General features: G+C 49.9%; 1 protein-coding gene across 3 annotated transcripts; it reads right to left on the bottom strand.

The window, feature by feature from the left end:
• Nucleotides 1–959: 959 nt before the first annotated feature.
• On the bottom strand, nucleotides 960–16,073 carry STK40 (serine/threonine kinase 40). Of its 3 annotated transcripts, XR_011600741.1 has the most exons (12): nucleotides 15,992–16,073; nucleotides 11,546–11,659; nucleotides 10,983–11,068; nucleotides 9,819–9,962; nucleotides 9,058–9,285; nucleotides 8,742–8,794; nucleotides 5,709–5,824; nucleotides 5,156–5,300; nucleotides 4,918–5,040; nucleotides 4,124–4,208; nucleotides 2,043–3,568; nucleotides 960–1,795 (listed from the first exon to the last, which is right to left on the bottom strand). XR_011600741.1 is itself a non-coding variant. In XM_070949380.1 (11 exons), the coding sequence occupies exons 1-11, from the start codon at nucleotides 15,993–15,995 to the stop codon at nucleotides 3,350–3,352; spliced, it is 1,317 nt and encodes a 438-aa protein (XP_070805481.1). In that variant the 5' UTR covers nucleotides 15,996–16,073; the 3' UTR covers nucleotides 960–3,349. The 3 variants fall into 3 exon arrangements, 2 of the variants coding, with proteins under 2 accessions (XP_070805481.1, XP_070805482.1); XM_070949380.1 differs by having other exon boundaries at nucleotides 960–3,568; XM_070949381.1 differs by having other exon boundaries at nucleotides 960–3,568; nucleotides 4,918–5,037.
• Between the last annotated feature and the right edge of the window lie 2,390 nt (nucleotides 16,074–18,463).

Raw genomic sequence — 18,463 nt, 5'->3', positions numbered from 1 at the left:
GGAGCCTATGTGTACCCACCCTATCTAATCTGGTAGGATAAGTAGATGTCCTTAGGGAGGGGCAGATGACCTGTCCCTGTCCTATTTAGGGCTTTAAAGGTAATGAGCAGCACCTTGAATTGCACCTGGAAAGAACCTATAAGCCAGTGCAGCTCTTATACGGGCAAACCAAGGGACACTAATTACTGTGCACATCACTGGGTTTTGGACTAGCAGCAACTTTTGGGTGGTCTTCAAGGGCAGCCCCATGTAGAGTGCATTGCAATAAACGGGATATGACCCAAGACATGAGTGGCCATGAGCAAGGGCTGCTGGTCCAGGAAAGGGCATAATTGGGAGCACCAAATTAATCTGTGCAAAGTCCCCCCCCCCAAGCCATGGCTGCCACCTGCCTCCTCAAGCACAAGCCGTCTGGGGGAGTGGCACCCCCTCCAGAGTTAATCATCTGGTCCAGGGAGGCGAAAACCCCTGCAAAGCCTCTCCGTTTGCCAAGGTTCTTCCTTGACAGCTTGCAGGCACTTGGCCAGCATCGCCACAGCAACCACTGTCTGGCTAAGGGTGGAGATATATAATTGGGTTCTATCAACATGCTGATGATACCAGACACCATACTGATGGGTGGCCCCATTCTACAGTGGTGAAGCACAGCAAGATCCTTGAATGAGAACTTCTCTTATGTTTTTACTGCCATTCAACACTGTTCTTCATAACTGGAGAACAATGATCTGCTTGCATTTGGGTAGCTACATGACAGGGCAAGGCAAGGCTCTCCCCCAACCACCACCTGTAGTTTTCGAGATAGGAGGTGTTGCCACCTACACTTCCCCAGGCCAGAAACGGCTATTAAAAGAGATGAGCGAAAAGCTCTTACAAAAGAACTCTTGAGTTTTCCGTATCCCATCCTGGAAGGTGTGGGTTAGGGTAACTGTTGAAATAATAACCAGACTTCTGAGTGCATGAATTCTACATTATGAAATTTTATTGCTAGCATGCTGGATTAGATGGGTGTAATACAAAAATAGGTCTCTATACAAACGTTCTTGGCAAGTTTTTACAATAGGGATTTTGTCTGTGGTGTCTCACCCAACATGACATCTCCCCAAGCCAACCCAGCAGCTCACGACATCCCTTTCCAGGCCCTCACCCCACCCCAGGGTCCCTCTCCATCTCTTTCCAGTCAGCTTTTTATTGCAACAGATGGTGGAACGCCCAACACCCAAATCAATGGAGTATTGCTATTTTTATCAAGGGTGGGAGAAGGACCAGGTCATTCAGACATATTAACTATCTTGGGGAAGGGTGAAAAAATTAAAGGTGGGAAGAGGGCAGAGCTACGAAGGGATAAATCAGCATTCCAAGTATTGGGAGATGACTTCCCTGGCACAGCCTCCTGCTCCTCTCCTGGGAAGACTCTGATCACCCCTTCTGGAGGGCAGAAAGCTCTTTCCCCAGGCAGCTTCTGCCTCCAACCTTTCTACGGGAAGATGTAAACCAGGGGTGGAACTTAAAGCAGGCCGGGAAGCTGCGCTGCAGGTGAGGCCTCCAAGGGCTCCTTCCTGAGCGCACATCCCTGCAGGACTCTGTCTGTCTGTCTCCCACATCTATATCAGAAGCGCCTCTCTCACACTTGAGAATCCTGTTCAGGGCTCACCAGGAGAAGGGAAGGCAGCTTCCTGGAAGGGTGTGGAAAAGCAGCTCAAAGGGTAAGTGCACAACTTTTCACTTTCCACTTCAGCCAACAAAGGCTGCTGCTGCCATCCCTGGACAAAGCTGCTGGCTGGCCCGGATTCTACAGCTGCAAAGAGAGAAGGTGGGGTGGGGGTTACCTATCTCTTGAGGCAGGCAGGCTCCTATGCATAGGAGCCATTTTCCAGAGACCGACCATGATAACTGCACCCGTCTCCTGTGTGGCGGTTCCAAGTGACAGGCTAAGCCTCATCTGGATTTCACCAGATTTCTAGACCTTGTTGGAACTGTATTTTTTCTCCTGTGCAACAGTCAGAAATCTGCTTGTACTACTTCAATCATGCGAGCACACTCACCTTGGGGAGACTGCTTTCTACTGCTTCCGAAGGGTTTCTTTACTCCCCTCCCCCTTCCAGGGAAGATGTCACATCAAGCCTCGTCTGACGGGCTTGCTCCAGGCTCCCAGCATCCAGGTCTTCCAAAGGGCAGCACGTTGGAGAGCCAACATTGCTGGAAAATGAATTAATAATGGAAGAGAAAAAGAAACCGGACACTCTGCAATAGAATCATCTATCTCCACAGGATGCTGTGCATGACTTATCTGGCAAGAAAGGCATTCAGTCCAAAAAACCCCCATGGCCCAGGCATCACACGGCCCGATCCTAGCTTGGAGCAAGGGACAAGCCCCCTCCCCAACCTGTGCATACAGGCAAGGGCTGTGACCAGAGACAATGGTGAGACCGTGCCAAGAGCACATGTGAGGGGGGACTGAGGTGAGGTCTGTAAGTGGGGGGGACGGGTGGTGGAATAGAAGGAAGAGGGAAGGGACAACTCCTCCTCTTTCACATTATCAAAATTTTATCCCTTCAAACATGCCTCCATGGCTAATGGGGCAAGAGATAAAAACAGAATTAATGCAACATTACTGCACTTTTCAAAAGCTACCATTTAAAAAAATCAAAACCAAAACAGAACACCCAGGAGATCCAAAATAATTAAGTGGCTCGGAGACTTTGGTCTCCAGAAAAGCTACATTTTAAACAGCTCTGGGCTGAAACTTCCCCTGGCTGGAATCTGCAAGCAAATGTTCTCAGTTCAACAAGCTCAGAGTAAAGATGAGACGTTTTGCAAGGCTGTAATCACACTGGTGTCCAAAATTAATGCCTGCACGAAGGAATTCAACCTGGAGCTTAAACTGAAAACAGGGTATTGAACAGAAATGGGTTGAAGAAAGAGTTACCTTTTTGAAACCCAGGGTGAAGGACAATGGAGAAAAACAAACAAACAATTAAGCTTATTCAAACCATATGGAGCAAAATGCAGTCCACCTGCTTTCTACAGTTTGTGTGAGGAAAGGAGCCTGCTAGGACAACCTTTGCCAAAACCGCTCTACATTTCAGTCTGGAGAACAGTGTGGTTAAAAAAGGCAGAGAGGTAGATTTCAGAGTCATAAGTAAAAGCAGGCTACTTTCTAGGATGGGAGTTCAAATCCACAGGTGCTGGTCCCAGCCAGGTGTCTTCCACTTGTCCTCTTGGGGCAACCCCGGCACGCAAGACCCCTCAGCACGCAGGGAAGACTGCTACATCGCTTGGCACCTAGGCCCGGCCCCTACTCTTGCGCCAGGCTGGGCGGGTGGAGCACAACTCCTGCCTCCCGTGGGAGCTACTTCCGAAGGTAGCGCTGTGCGAGGACGGCGGCATCCAGGGCATTCATGGGCTGGGCATCGTGGCCAAGGCGTCTCACCGGAGGGACGCTGCCAAACTGCCGCTTTTGCAGGAAGTTCTTTGCCTCGTGGAGCGTGTTCTTCTCCTCCGCTAGCAAGAGCTGCTGCCTCATGTAATTCTCAAACTCATACTGGGAACACTCCTCGGTCACCTTTGCCTGCAGGGAAGAGGACAAAGTCCATTGGGGACCAGAACTGTGTCCAGCCCTCCCTGCCTTTTGCCACCAGGAGACAAACGCTCTTGATCTGAGCGGCTTCCTGATCCCCAAGAATCCCAGCCTCAGTAAGCAGCAGGGCGGACAGTCTGACAAGCAGCTTTCAGAAGACAGATGCCTATTCCCTCTGCACATGCATGCCCATGCACGCACGCATGCACACTTACATGTTTCCATGCCATTGACCCCCTGGCAGCAGAAAATGCCAGTTTGCATTGACTGCATGTCAGACTAACAGAGGCGGAAGCCTATGAGAGGAGCTGGGACAGCAGCGGACACAGAAATGTCAGCAGGTGAGGCCAATCCCAAGCCTTCATTGCTTTCCTTGCAGACACATGTGCAGACAGACACCCTGCACAGAGGGGCTCCGAAGGGACTGGAAGAAGCTCCTGGAAAAGGCTCAGGAGAAGACGGACGAGGCCATCCCCTCAAGTTCAGCAACAGCAGCCAGGATGATGCTCAGTCTGAGACCCTCCAGGCTGGGATGGCAAATCTTACCTCATGCGCGTGTTCTGGGCTGACCAACTGATCGTCGACGTCAGGCACCACCTGCAAGGGCCCACTGAGGGAGGACATGGACTGCCTGTGGGAGACAAAGGCTTGCTGATCAGCAGGGTGAAGGCTCCTGCCAGGAGGAGGCAGGAGGTCACTGGCCTCCCAGGTTTGGCCCAGCCCAGGGAGAGAATTTCCTAGACAGCCCAGAGTGGGTCAGAGTGCACACCAGAGCACAGAGGAGGTACACCACAGCACCGGTTCTTATCCTAGGTGCTTCTCCATCAGGGTGGTGGAGGGACAACAGGTGTAGCACCTTTCAGTTCATGCTGCGGAGCTGGGATGATGCCCTCGCCAGAGCAACCCAAAGACTGGCGAAGAAGAGCCAAGAGCTGCCCATCATCTCTCCCATCTGTGCTACCCAACAACAAATGCATCGAGAACCGAAACCCCTTTGGCCACCTGGTTGGAGACCCCGGGAGGAGTTCTTCCAATTCTTCTGTCTAGTTGAAGCCTCTGCAAAGGCAGCCTCTCAAGCGAAGCCCTGTTCTTAGGGGCAGACAATGGCTTCTTTGCCAGAGGAAAAGGCAAAACAAGGGAGCTGCTAAACATGGAGAGTCAGGAAGCTGCTCCAGAGGATTCCTTTTCAAACAGTCCCCTTTGGATGGACGAAGAAGGGCAGCCCAATCCAACCCACCCTCCATCTGGCAAGGCTTGGGCTGGCATGCAGGGCAGAGCCACTCCAAACCTCCTCTCCCTGCCCAGGGCAGCCCCACCCTCATATCCCCCTCCACACTCACCAGGAGGAAATTATGGAGCTGAGGGATTCAAGCACTTCTGAGGCCGCCAGGCGCTGCTGAGGGTCCAAGACCAGCAGCTTCCGGATCAGGCAGACGGTGTTTTCGGACACCCGGCCGTCCCTGCTGGAGAACAGGGAAGAGCTAGAGGGATGGATGGTCGGACGGGGCCTGAACCCCTGGAGCCAGAAAGAAGGGTGACTCGGGGGAGACAGGAGGACCGAGGGCTGCTTTCACTCACTCTGGGATGGCGTACTCAGCAGCCTTGATCTTGCGGAAGAGCTCTTGAGGGATGCTGTCGTAGAAGGGGAACTGTCCGTAGAGCATGGTGAAGAGGACCACTCCCAGCGCCCACATGTCACTGGGCTTGCCGCGGTATGGCCGACCTGCAGGGCAGAGGAGGCACCCGCAGGCTAGCATGGCCCACTAAGAAGCAGGAGCTGCACCACCCTGCCGGTTGAGCTCACGTTCTTCCTGCACTGGGAGGAGGAGGAGGCCTCCCCCAAGCCGCAAGTGTGCTGAGGCCAGGGGAGGAGGAGTAAAGATGGCCCCTCTCTCCCAGTCACAACAAACAGAATCTCTTTTCCATCTGCCAGGCCACCAGCCAGCCAAGAAAAAGAGGTTTTGGAGCCATTGTAGCTAGAAAAAGGTCTGGAAATCCACCCCCACACAGACGCCCGAGATGTTTCAGAAAAGGGACTAGAGGGGAGACAGCAGCGTCAGAAAGGAATGGGAGCCCTCAGAGTAAATAAAAGGGCTGCCGGAGACGTCCCGGAGAAAGGAATGCGACTTACCGCTGAGGACATCAGGACTAATGTAGGCGGGGCTGCCCCGCTGGTCCTTCAGCAGGTCATCTTCACTCACCAAATGCTTCCCAAGACAGAAGTTGGTGATCGTAATGCGGTGGGTCCTGAAGCAAAGACAGAATTAGAATGGAAGCGGGAGTGGATTCAGAGGAGGGCAACAAAGGCGATATAAGATCCTGAAACGGACTGCAAGAACATAGGATGTTCACACAGGGAAGACGTGATAGCTACATTCAGGCATGTAAGTCACAGAGAAGATCGTTATCAACTGTTTTCCATAACCATCAGAAATTACTGATATAAGCTGTGGTTACCTAGATTTCATTTAAATATCTGTAAGATACGTACAACAGTGGAACGGTCTATTGATGGAGGTGATGGGTTTTGAGTCTCTGGAGTTTTTTAAGAGGCTGGATAGCCAACTCTGACAGTTGGTGTAACTGGTCTCTTTGTATACCGCAGAGGGTTGGAACAGACGATCCTTGGGGTCCCTTCCAACTCTACAATTCTATGATTTTAGGATAGATAAGCAGAGTCCCAGAGGAGCATCCAGTCAGCTTTCACAACTAGATCTAGTCAATTAGATCTGAATGCTACCCAACTGAAATAGCCTCCAGGGATAAGTACTGTGACTGTGCTTTGACTTGTGAGACTTTGGACAACTAGGGCTGCCCAAAAGCTCTCCGTGTATCTTTGGGTTTGATCCAGTCGTTCAGCCTCAAGTCTCCTTCCTGAGGGGTGTTGGGAGCCTGCAGTGGAAGTGGAGGCAGAAGAGAATCCTGGATGCTGCACTGGGGAAAGAGGGAAGGCTAATATCGCCCAAGAATCCCCACCGCCATCATCTCTCGTACCTGAGGGAACAAGCAGTGCAGGCAAACGTTTCTTTCTATTTCACACAGCTGGGTAAAAATTGCCAGAATCCTCAGAACTTTAGAAAAGGAATAGTGCCAAATTGCTGTCATATAAACACAGCACCTTTTAAAAAGAATTCTTTGAGAGAAGGACCATCAATTTAATTCTGAATTAAAAGCAGAATTAAATTGGAAGATTTCATAGAAGAACAAATATTTTGGTGTTCTATCTCAATTAACATTGGCTTAAAAAGGAAAGAAACTTCCAGCTCAGACAAATACAGAATTAGGATGGATTTCCTATGAAGCAGAACAAGGGAAATTTGCCAAGCAATAGTTAATTTGTCATTTTATATCCCCTTCTATCACAGGAGGGAGTTTCACAGCTATAGGATTAAAACCAAGAAAAGAGCCATAATTACTGCAGAAAAAAAAGAGGACATAGGAGGCAGCCAAACAATCAAATGCACCAAACCAAATTTCTACAATCCAAGACTATGTATGAATTCAGCCACCAAGAGGTTCCAAATTTCATGGGCTGCCAGAAAGGGACCTTTTCCATGGAATCATAGAGTTGGAAGAGATCTCAAGAGGCCAGGCCAACCTTGTGCTCAGTGCAGGATCCACTGCAGATCACTGCCTAGCCTGTCCGAAGACCTCCAGGGGAGGCCAGCATAGAGCTCTTTGCCATCAGGAAGTTCCTGCTGAAGTCCAAGCTCCACCTCCTTTCCTGCAGGCTCCACCCGTTGGCTCTGGCCCTGCTCTCACAGCAACAAAGGTCCACCCATTCTTCCTTTTTCTTGCCTTTCAGCTGTCAGAACACAGTAGCAGGCTTCCCCTCGTCCTTTTCCCCTGCAAGCTAAACATGGCCAGTTGCTTTCATCATTCCTCAGAGGACTTGGTTTCCATGCCCTCCTTCATTTCATTTTCATCTCGAAAGATGCTGAACTTTGGTCCATGTTGTTTTAGACTCTGGTGCCCAGAAGCAGACACGAGGTCCTGTTTTCTCAGGATCCAGCCCTTATCCAGGTAAGTGCATAAAAGAAATCACAACTGAAGCAGCCCTTCAGGCTCCCTGACCTCAAACTACTTGAAGCCATCAATTCTGCTCAGAACGTTCAAATCTAAACATTCAAGTCCTGTTCAAAAACTCAGCAGCTACTTGTTCCAAACAGCTTTCTCACAGAACACACTGCAGCAACTTGACCTGGACACAGCCAAAATATGGGTCAGAAAGGTGAGGTTAGAAAAAGCTGTAGGTGGCAGAAGCCAAAGTAAGTTTGCCTGAGCTTCTCTTTCTGAGGCTGGAACAGAGCATCCCCGGAGCGGAGAGCTTTTGGGCACTGCTTCCCCGCACAAGGGGTGAATTCCAGCCTCTAAGAAATCGCTTCTATTTCCTCCAAAGCCTCTCAGCAGCCTAAACTAAGCCCACTCAGCCTCCTTTCCAAGGCCAGACAGCTGCATGCATCCAGGAATTCTCACAATCTGGCTGGAGGTTGGATCAGTTCTTCCTGCCCAGAATCTTGAAAGGACTTTGGGGTGCTTTTCCCCATGAGGGAATGAGAAGAGGCCAGAGGGTTGCTGCCAAAGCCTTAACATTCTGCTTTTAGGAGGATGCACAAAAATTGCTGCCCAGATACATCCCTCAATCTGTCTGGGCATAATGAAGAAATGAGGTGGGCAGCCTCTTGTATCTAGGCTCTCTGAAGACAACCAGCTAGCCTGGTCTCCCTGGTGACTGGCAGAGCAGCTATACCAGGGCCATCGTCCTCAAATGGTTGCTAATAGTTCTTGTTGTTAAGGAATAGTTTTGTGCCGTTCGTTTTACTGAAGGCACTTTTATTGGTCAATAGCTGAAACAAACTTTCTGTCTGTCTGTCTGCATCAAGGACAAGATTCCTGACTGGGGAGCTGACTGACTCTTCCAGTACCACCAACTGCCCCTGATGGAAGCATCACCCATTCTTGGACCTTTGCCCACCAGAGAACAGAAAGAGGGGCGTGCAGGAGATGGCATCTGCCCTGGGCATGGCAGACCAGCTGAAACTTTTCCAGGGGTCTCTGCAGAAGACCTGTTACCCACTTCCCCAGCTGTGTGCAAAGGGCAAGTAAAGACCCTCTGGGAGCCCTCAACCATCCCATGGCCGAGCAATTTGCAGAAGGAACACACCTTTTGTTTAGCACCATGTTCCCCAGTTTCAAGTCTCTGTGCACAATGTTTTTCTGCAAAAATAAAACAATCCTGCAATTAGAACAACTGAAGTTATTCTGCCCAATGCAGAAGACCCAAACGAAGCACGTGATTGAATCCCCCGAGAGAAGTGCCCGGCTCAGTTCTGACTTCTGTCCTTTTGCTCCTGCCAAGGCAGGTGGGAAACAGCTCTTGGTAAAATTTAGGGTTCGTGCCCTGACCGCAACGTTCTTCTAGCCGTGCAAGATTCTGGGGCCGGCTATCGTACTGTGGAATAAGCACAGAAACATGGTACCTTGTGCAAGGCTTCCACCACCCGCACAACATCATAGAAGATGACAACGGTCTCTCGTTCACTAAGCCTCTTCTCTTTGATGACATAGTGCTGGAGATTGATGAGATCAGCCGTCTTGTCACTGAAGTCATGGGCACAGAGGCAGTCCAACACTAAACAAATACGCTTCTTCATTTTTCGGACCATCCGACTGGACTCCAGATCTTCCACCAGCTCGCAGGTTCGGTCCTGCATAGTCCCAAGTCACAGGGACCAGAGTTAATTGAGCAGGGAGACGCCCACCCTACCCACTGATTAGACACAAGCCCACTCTATGCTGCTTCCACAAGGGCTACAACTGCAGGTTTTGCACCCGTGCAAAATGATAGCTCTTTACAACCATTAACAAAATTCTCAGAGATTTCGGAAAGGAGCGGGTGGGTGCAGAAATAGTTTGTCTTACCGGAAGCGTCAAATTCTTCCGAGCAAGCATGCCCCAGACTTGCCAAAGACTCTCTGAAGACAGTCCCTCGCCTTGCTTAAGCAATTGTGATTAAACAGGCACAGAGGGGCATTTGATGGGTAGAATTTAACAGTCGCAGGCAGAGGAGCTGGACTGGGACTGTGGCAGCTCCTGCAAGCAGCAGATGACATGAAAACCACGATGTCCCCAAAAGCAATTAACATGGCCTGTGCCATGGGAAGGACTAAGAAAGCAGGCCTCTCGAGGCTCCACCAGGTCAGTGCTGGGAGGCCAGTAAGCAATGGGCTCCGGATCCTACCTGGAAAAGACCATGATGATGGACCACCCCATCCTGATTGTGCAGGAGAGAGAGGAGGGAGAACTCTGTGTGCAGCAGCATTTTGCCCTGACGTTCCTCTTGGGTTTCTGTGCCATGGTCATTCTTGTCCTCCAAGGTGAGGATCTTTGTGAACAAGACAAAGGAAGAACAGCTCAAGACAGGACCTTTTTTGCAGTCAAAAAAGCACCAGTCTCAAATGCAATGCAAACAAAATCACAACAGGGCACAGAGCACCTTGGAGTGCAAAGTTGACATCTTAAAGAAAGGAGGCCTTACTTCCCTTTTTGGTCTGGCTCAAGCCAAGGGGGTTCACCTTTCCCCAACACTCCTCCCATGCCCTGTTGCTATGAGATTTGGAGGTTAAATTGTTCTAGGGCAGGTAACAGTTTTCACAGTTTAATCTTGTATCACCCCCAGCCTTGGCAACAGCAAGTGACTCAGTTAAGATGCAAGAAAGGCCTCTCTCTACCTGAGCCCTCTGGAAAAGCATCACCACGTAAAAGGGGCTGCTGTGGCTTTGGGGACTGAACAGCTGCAGAAGGTATATCCCTCCTTGAAAGGGCTGAGTCTCACTTGAGGAGAACCACCAATGGTTTGATTGTGGTGCCACCACTGCACATTGACTTTCCACAGAAGATCGACCAGGCCTTGCCTATCCCACTCCCTTTTTACAAAATAGTATTCAGAGGACCCAGAGGGTTGGGGGCTGTAGGCTGACTCTGTAGGCGGCTTAGAGAGGGCTGTAAAGCACTATGAAGCAATATATAAGTCTAAGTTCTATTATTATTTAGCAATAGGACTTAGGTGTATATACTGCCCCGTAGCACTTTACAGCACTCTCTAGGAGCTTAGTGTCAAAGCATTATTTGCATATTCCCCCCAACAATTTAGTCTTCACTTTCCTGACTTCAGAAGGCTGGGAAGCTGAGTCAACCTGAAGCCCCATTAGGATCTAACTCCTGGCTATGGGCAAAATTTGTCTGCAATACTGCATTCTAACCACTGCACCACCAGGGCTCCTGTTAATATTCGCTGCATTCCATCCCACCTTTAAAGATTCTGCAGCTCAGCAGATCATTAGGGTTTAAACACTCTGCCATGTCAGTTATTTTGGGGAAACGGAGTGTGTAAATTGCTTCTTACCTTCAGCTGATAGAAGTCGTCTGTCCCATCCTTTCTTGCCAAGCACTGAACAATGCTAGGCACTGGGGAGTTGCCCAAACGTGGGCCTGGGAACATAAAAAAAGAACATCTGCCCTGTCAGCCTATCCCCAGAAGCTCCCTCTCTGCCCAGCAAGATGTGTTTTTCCCTAAGCCATAGAGATGGCCAACAGGAAGCTGAAGTGGAGATGGCCCTAATGTGCCCTCCCCAGCTCAGCACAAGAGCAGGAGTGTGCCGTGGCCATCCGCTGTGGAACTGGAGCCAGAAGTATCACACAAAACAAAAGTGTAAACACTGTAGTGTGGTGCCGTCTTTTCTGAGAAAGTGCAACTCAAGATGAATTTGGTATAGTTTCAACCTTTGTGGCCCACCTTTTCTTGATGAGCTAGCTGCACTGGGGTACTAGGGACAATTATGGGGACCAGGAATTTCATCCTGTTTGATGACAGAACTCATTATGCAAAGGAAGCGCTCTGCATGCCTGCAGCACTGAATAGGTAGTTAGATACAGTCTCCCAGGGGGCAAGAATCCCTTCTTACTCACCAAGGATGAAAGGCCCAGCTCTCTTGGTGTTACTGCTGGAAATCCCTGAGCAGAGGACCTTGGCTGATGTTTCCCCACCACCTCTATCGGAGGCTCGTCGCTTCATTCTGAGTTCTGCAAAGGAAAGGCAGACGCTGCTTTAAGCTCAATTCATTTTCTCAAAGGAGTTTTCCTATCACAACTACAGTACCTTTTTGTACCACACAGAAGAAACTCATAGATTTGCACACCGTTTGTTGCTCACGGTTGACTTTGGGGGCGGGGGGCAAGAACTGCTGCCTAGGAAGCAACTGGAGAAGACAGGCAGGAGCTCCCAGTAGTTTAAATGGTCGGAGAGAGAAACTTAGGAAGGACCCACTGCATGAAGTCTCCCTCCCCTCACTGCATTCCAAGGATGATTTCAGCAAAGTGATTGTGAACGATCTCAGGCCTCAGGCACCCAGGGCTGCCCACCCATGGCAGAAGCACCAAGAGGAACAGAGGAAGTAAAAGAGAGGTTCCCGCACCAGTAAAGCCATTTAATGTGCGGATCTGATGAACTCTTCCTTTTTGGAGACTTCAGCTGGTCTCCACTTATCAGCAGACGTGAAACACCAGCTGCAACCAATGCTGCTACAGCCAAGAGAAATTGAGGAGACCCACCCTAATGGCAAGGGGCTGAAGGAATCTCCCCAGAGCGTGTGATACTTCAACAAAGAGGGCCATGAACTCATGGAAGATCCTGCCAGTCTCCCTACCAAAGACTCCTGGGGAGAAAGTCAAGGAATGCTTTGGCTTTGAAAGAACACAGGGCAGCCTCATATGCTAATCTGCCAGTCTGAGATCACTGGTGCACAAAAAGAATGTGTCCACATGTTCATGTTTGCCTGTGTAATCTTTTCTAATGACTTCATTGGGGCAACAAAATGTACCAGGTCGAGCACAAGAGCATCACCTGCAGGAAAGTGATAGACAGGCACACATATGCACAATGAACCCTAAAGCACAAAGATCATCATCCTAGGAATACTCAATTTAATACAATAGTGTTTTTGAGGCCTAGCGAAACACAAGAACTTGCAGGGAACAGCAGATTTGATCACTGCTCTAAAGTCACCAAGGGCAGCTGAGCAAGGGTACCGAAGGCAGGAGTTCAGGTTGCAGTGCTTTGATAGCTTCTTCTCAAATCTCACATGGGACACCACCACAATGAGTTGTACGTCTTAGCTGTCCTAATCTCTGAATGTAATTCTTTGGGTACAGAAAACACACAGCTGAGTTATATACAAGCGCCTGCACAAAACAGCAATGAATCAAGCGTATGCTAGATATTCTCCAAGTTTTGATCTTTGCTCTGGGTATGGTTGTGCCTAACACACAAATTCAAACATTTGCTTTGTTGTATGGCCCACAGCCAAGATGCAAAGCTCATTCTGCTACTGATCTGCAACTCACACTTGTCTTGTTTCTTCTTAGCTTTCACCTGATTGGAAAAAACAGTCCCCAACTGGTTTAATTGTGACCTGGCTTGTGATTGTGGGAGGTAGTGTTGGAGGATTCTGGATCGGGGCAGACTGGCTATCCTTAGCCAGTCTGCTCCGATCCATAGTTGCCACTTTTGTCTTGGCTCTGTACAGGAAGCGTTCCTGCAAAGGTCTCTTGCGAGAGCTAGGTTCCTGAAATGAAGGAGACTGAGCCAAGGGCTTTCATCAGATCCAGTAGAGTTTGGCCCAAATCTGTGTGTCAGCAATGCAAACCAGTGGATGGACCATAAAGACAAAGACTTCTTCTTCTTTGACCTTTGGGGATTGTCTTCATGCAGTTTTGTCACCATCTACTTCTCTGATTGTCAATGGCCCTGGAATTCCCAACTGGTCCCTTACGAGGATTAACCAGACCTAATTCAGTTTTGCTTTTGGGATCAACCGAGACTGATTATGTTCTGACACCAGCAAAACAGATGTTGTGCCTCCTTGCCCAACTGAGACTAAGCCATATGCACTGTGAAGCACTTATGGGGAATGCTTTAAAGCAGGTCAGTCAAACTCCTGGTCCATGGGCCAGATGTATCACACATTGGCCACACCCACGCCCAGTTTAGCAAAGGGTAAAAACGTCCTGATACGTCATACGATGCCGACGTGACGACGTGAGTTTGACACCCCTGCTTTAAATACTCTTTCTCTCAATTTGATCTTGACTTCATGAACACACATGGAATTTCAGCTACATCAAACATGATTGGTCAAATTCTTTTTGGAGTTTTTTTTTAAACGTTAGTCTTACAGATTTGAAATTTCCTAGCAATCTCCCATCTAAATGTCAACCTTGCTTAATTTCTGAGCCCTGATTAGGTTAGCATGAACTAGAGTGAACTTATTTTTTCTACTTTTAATTTGCCAGAAAAGCAGTACAGATTGGGGGAACCTTATCTTGTTAGATTTTAGCTTCAGCTTTGTGTCATGCTAACAGCAATGTTCCCAAGGACAAAAGAAAAACAGCCATACTTCATCAGGAAGTAGAACTCTGAATACACAATTATTACAATATTCTGCCTTCCTGATAATAACATGCCAGCTAGAGCCACACTGCTGACTAGCCAACCCAACCTGCACTTTGATCAAGTTTCACTCACAGGTTGGTGAAAATTCTGGATGGCCTTGGGATTAAAATATTTGCCAGAAAGAAAAGCAGAACTCTGCTGGTTCTCAAGAACTTTCACAATATCTTTAATAAAAGTGCTTCTTAAACTAACATTGCCATCATTTTACATTATTGTATGTAGAAGGGGCACTTATATTTGTATTTTGCCACGCGTCTGTATTGATTTGCTAGTATACCAGCAGGATGAGCAAATAAATAAATTCATAAGTATTGTTCTCCAGACATATGTATTTTCTATGTCAAGGGTTTTCACTTCTTGAGCTGCAATCAGCTCAAGAAGGAATAGAGGAGTACATTTATTAAGGCATAAATCCTCATTAATTCAGTGGGACAATTCTGAGAAATATACGAAAGTGCATGCTAGGATGCAAGGCAAAGAACTCCTGCTGAGCTATCAAATCCTTGAACAACAGACAGAAATTTGATTCCTATTTATCCACCTTGACACAATACAAGAATGTTAAAATCTTCACTGGACAGTAGAAAATTTGCTCCCGTTCATCTTAATATTGAACAAGATGCAAAAGATCAGTTTTCTAAGCATGCACCTCATTTACTAGGACATTTCCAGGCAATCTTATTTTAGAGCTGCTTGCTGGCAGATGGCATGTGAACTATGCAGGCTTGGCAAAGTTAGCTCAAAGTTGCAAGATCGAATCTCGGTCGGTCACCGGGACCAGAGATTTACTCTTCCGAGTTTTCAGACTCCTGCTACTCAGCATAAGACTGAAAGCTTGGAAGAGTACATATCTGGTCCAGTGACCGACTGAGATTCGATCTTGCAACATTATCCAGGGACACGTATATTTCCCTTCATTCCTTTACTCAACGTAACCACAAAGGTTACCTTTCAATCCCAATTGTGGGCAGGAAGACCAAGTGAGTGAAAGAAAGCTATGCAACTTCAGAAGAGCAGCAGTCTACCTGTAACCCTGACGTTCTAGCAACTTGGAACTAGGGAGAAAATCCTTAACAGTGAGAACAATTAGCCCGCATTTCTTCAAGTTCTGGAGAGAATCCAGACTGAAAGGAGCCCTTCTATCCAGGTGTATACAAGACTTGCTCTCCAAGACATCGCCTGGCATGGAGGTCTCCTCTCTCACAGGGAAGGTAGGGAGGAAGATTAGCAGCTGTTTTCTGATCGCCCCTCGGCTTCAAGGACATTAGGATCTCCAGGTAGACAGGAGGGAGGCTATTGGGGAAGAGGGAGTCTCCCCCACGGCCTGCACCAGGGGCCTTCTCCCCAAGGCTGGTCTCCCACAGCGCCTCTTTCTAAGCGGCCCAGAGGGCTGGAAGGGCTCCTGCACTGGGAACCGACTAGACACCCCCCCCCCCGGGCTCTCCTTCCCAAAGGCCAAAGGCAGCGACGGGCGGAGGAGCTTTTGCTTTCGCAATCAGGCGGCCGAGGTTTCGCTGAGCGGGGCTCCGGGGCAGAAAGACGCAGCTCGGGCCGGCCCTTCGCTCGCCCTCCGTGGCCCAGGCGCAGGCCTCCTTGGCGATCGCGTCCTTTGACGCCCAGGAGCATCGCTCGGAGGGTCTCGTCCTCCTGCAGAGGAGGAGTCCCACCCCCGCCCCGCACCCAAAGACCTCCTTCGCCGCTTCCAGGGCCGGCCCCTCCGCCCGCCTCCCTCCTCCCTCAGAACCGCCGCCCCGGCAGCCCCGCGGGCCTCGGCTTCTTTTCCGGGCGACCGCCGGACGCCTTCGACCGAGGGAGGCGCCCGATGCGACGGAGCCGTCCGCGGGGCAAGAACCGCCGAGGACCAGCCCCTTGGCCCGCCGGGCCCCCTGGCCGCGCCCTCTCACCCATCGCCGCCGCCGCCGCCACCTCCGGGCCCGGCCCCGCCGGTCCCGTCGCCAGGCCGCCTCCCGCTCGGGCGCCCGCCTCGGCCCCTCACGCCGGAGGTGACGCAGGGGAACGTCGCGACGCGGGCGCCGCCCTCGGATTAGTCGGGCGAACGAGCACGTGGGCGTCTGTCCCGCCTCTTCCGTCCCGGGGCTTCCGGGGCTGCGGTGGGGCGGAAGCCGGGCAAGAAGCCGTCACGGGGAGGGGAGGGGAGGGAAGGAGCGGGAGGGATCGGCTTCCCCGCCCCTTCGCTTGTCACCGAGGGGGGAGGGGCTGGGGGGGCGGACTCACGAACCCAATCGAAGTCCTCCAGCGGTGCCCTGCGGAACTCCCCGTCACGAGACCTGGCGGGAAAAGAAGAAGAAGAGCCTCCTCGACCTAAGGCGGATCCTCAGTCCCAGCGGCGGAAACGGGCACGGCCGTTGATCCGGACTGATTCAGACCGTTTTCCTCTGGCGCCCGTCGGAGTGTCCGGGGTCTCCCGCTGCCTCATGTTGTGGTTTGGTGACTGGAGGGGAGAAATAAGGAAAGGGTCGGAAGAGATCTCAGCCAGGGGATTCTGGGAGTTGAAGTTCAAGCTACCAAGGTTGAGAAACACTGAGCTAGCTGAATCTAGCGGAGTTCTCTTCTAGCCAGCAGCTTCAATCTCATTGTACATCTCCACCCCAGACCACCCCAATGATGCCCTTGATGTGATGTCTCGCTGCCTGGAGCCGTGCGGGTCTGGATGGGGAGGAACAGGCTCAGACTCAACCCCTCCAAGACCGAGTGGCTGTGGCTTCCGGTGCCCCGATATAGTCAGCAGGTGCCATCGCTGACTATTGGGGGTGAATCCCTGCCCCCACAGAGAGGGCTCGCAATCTGGGTGTCCTCCTGGACGCATGGCTGTCTTTAGACGAGCATATGATGGCCGTGGCCAGGGGGACCTTTTATCAGGTCCGCCTGATTCGCCAGTTGCAGCCCTTTCTGGATCGGGACTCATTACGCACGGTCACTCACGCCCTTGTCACCTCCCGGTTGGACTATTGTAATGCTCTCTACATGGGGCTCCCCCTGAAAAGCACTCAGAGACTCCAGCTGGTCCAGAATGAGGCCGCGCGGGTGGTTATGGACGCAACTCGTGCCCACGTGACACCCCTCCTGCGCGAGCTGCACTGGCTCCCAGTGGTCTTCCGGGTGCGATTCAAGGTGCTGGTTACCACCTTTAAAGCGCTCCATGGCATAGGACCCGGGTACCTTCTGTTAGGATATGGTTTGAGCCTAACTATGTTGTCCAGGCAATATAAGTGTACTGTAACTTTAATCTGAAAATGTATTATGTGGCTTTAATGCTGAGTCATGCTGTAATCACATAATTACTGGTTGTAAGAATATTTAAGCAAAGCTTCTGTAACGTGTTCAGTTGCTGCTATGATCTGCTGTTGATGATGAAGCTATAATGCTATGCTGCCATTGTGTATGAAGCTGTGATGATAAGCTACCATTGAGAGGAGTTGTTATCTGCTAATTATCATTGGATGGATCTGCAACCATCGTGGTTTGTGAACCAGAGTGAGTTTGTTATTCTAACCAACTACTGTTTGTTGAGTAAGAAGATTGTGTAACTACTGGACTGATTTACTGGCAAAGACTTGGAATTTGTTTAAAGACTATGAGACTGTTTTTCTACTATAAAGTAAGCTTTTAATAAACCAGTTTGCTTATCTCTTATTCATTGCTCTCAGCAACGTTTCTCTGTGCAATCTACTCTGCTGGTTGGTAACACAACAACAATAACCTTAACACCTTCGAGACCGTCTTCTGCCACCAATAGCCTCCCACCGGTCAGTCCGCTCCCACAGAGAGGGTCTCCTCAGGGTGCCATTGGCCAAGTTATGTTGGCTGGCGACACCCAGGGAGAGGGCCTTCTCTGTGGGAGCCCCAGCCCTGTGGAACGAACTGCCCCGGAAATACGTAAGATCTCTGACCTCCGGGTGTTTCGCTGCGCACTGAAGACCCTGTTGTTCCACCAGGCCGGGCTATCAACATAATAATTTTAAATTGGGGTATTTTAACTTTCTGGGGTTTTAAATTGAGCCAAATTTATGTAATCATTTTAAATTTTAATCGTTGTTTTGTCTTGTGTTTTTAAATAGGCTGTACACCGCCCTGAGTCCTTCGGGAGAAGGGCGGTATAGAAATAAAATTATTATTATTATTATTATTATTATTATTATTATTATTATTATTATTATTATTATTATTATTGTAGGCATGTTGTGCACTGACGATAAAGATTTGAATTTGAGGTTCCTAATAAGGCAAAGTATAACTGAGGTCGGTGCCAGAATGGGCCACGGTTCGGCTGCAATGCAACAGCAGAAGAAGCAGAAGTGCGGAGCTCTCCAAGATTTCCAACCAGCCTTCCACCCTGTTTGATCATGTGCGGAAGT

The sequence above is a fragment of the Pituophis catenifer genome, unplaced genomic scaffold, assembly GCF_029215685.1.
Source record: "Pituophis catenifer annectens isolate HBS135680 unplaced genomic scaffold, rPitCat1.0.hap2 SCAF_9, whole genome shotgun sequence".
In the NCBI taxonomy this organism is placed as follows: domain Eukaryota; kingdom Metazoa; phylum Chordata; class Lepidosauria; order Squamata; family Colubridae; genus Pituophis; species Pituophis catenifer.
This window is presented reverse-complemented; position numbering and strand designations above follow the sequence as displayed.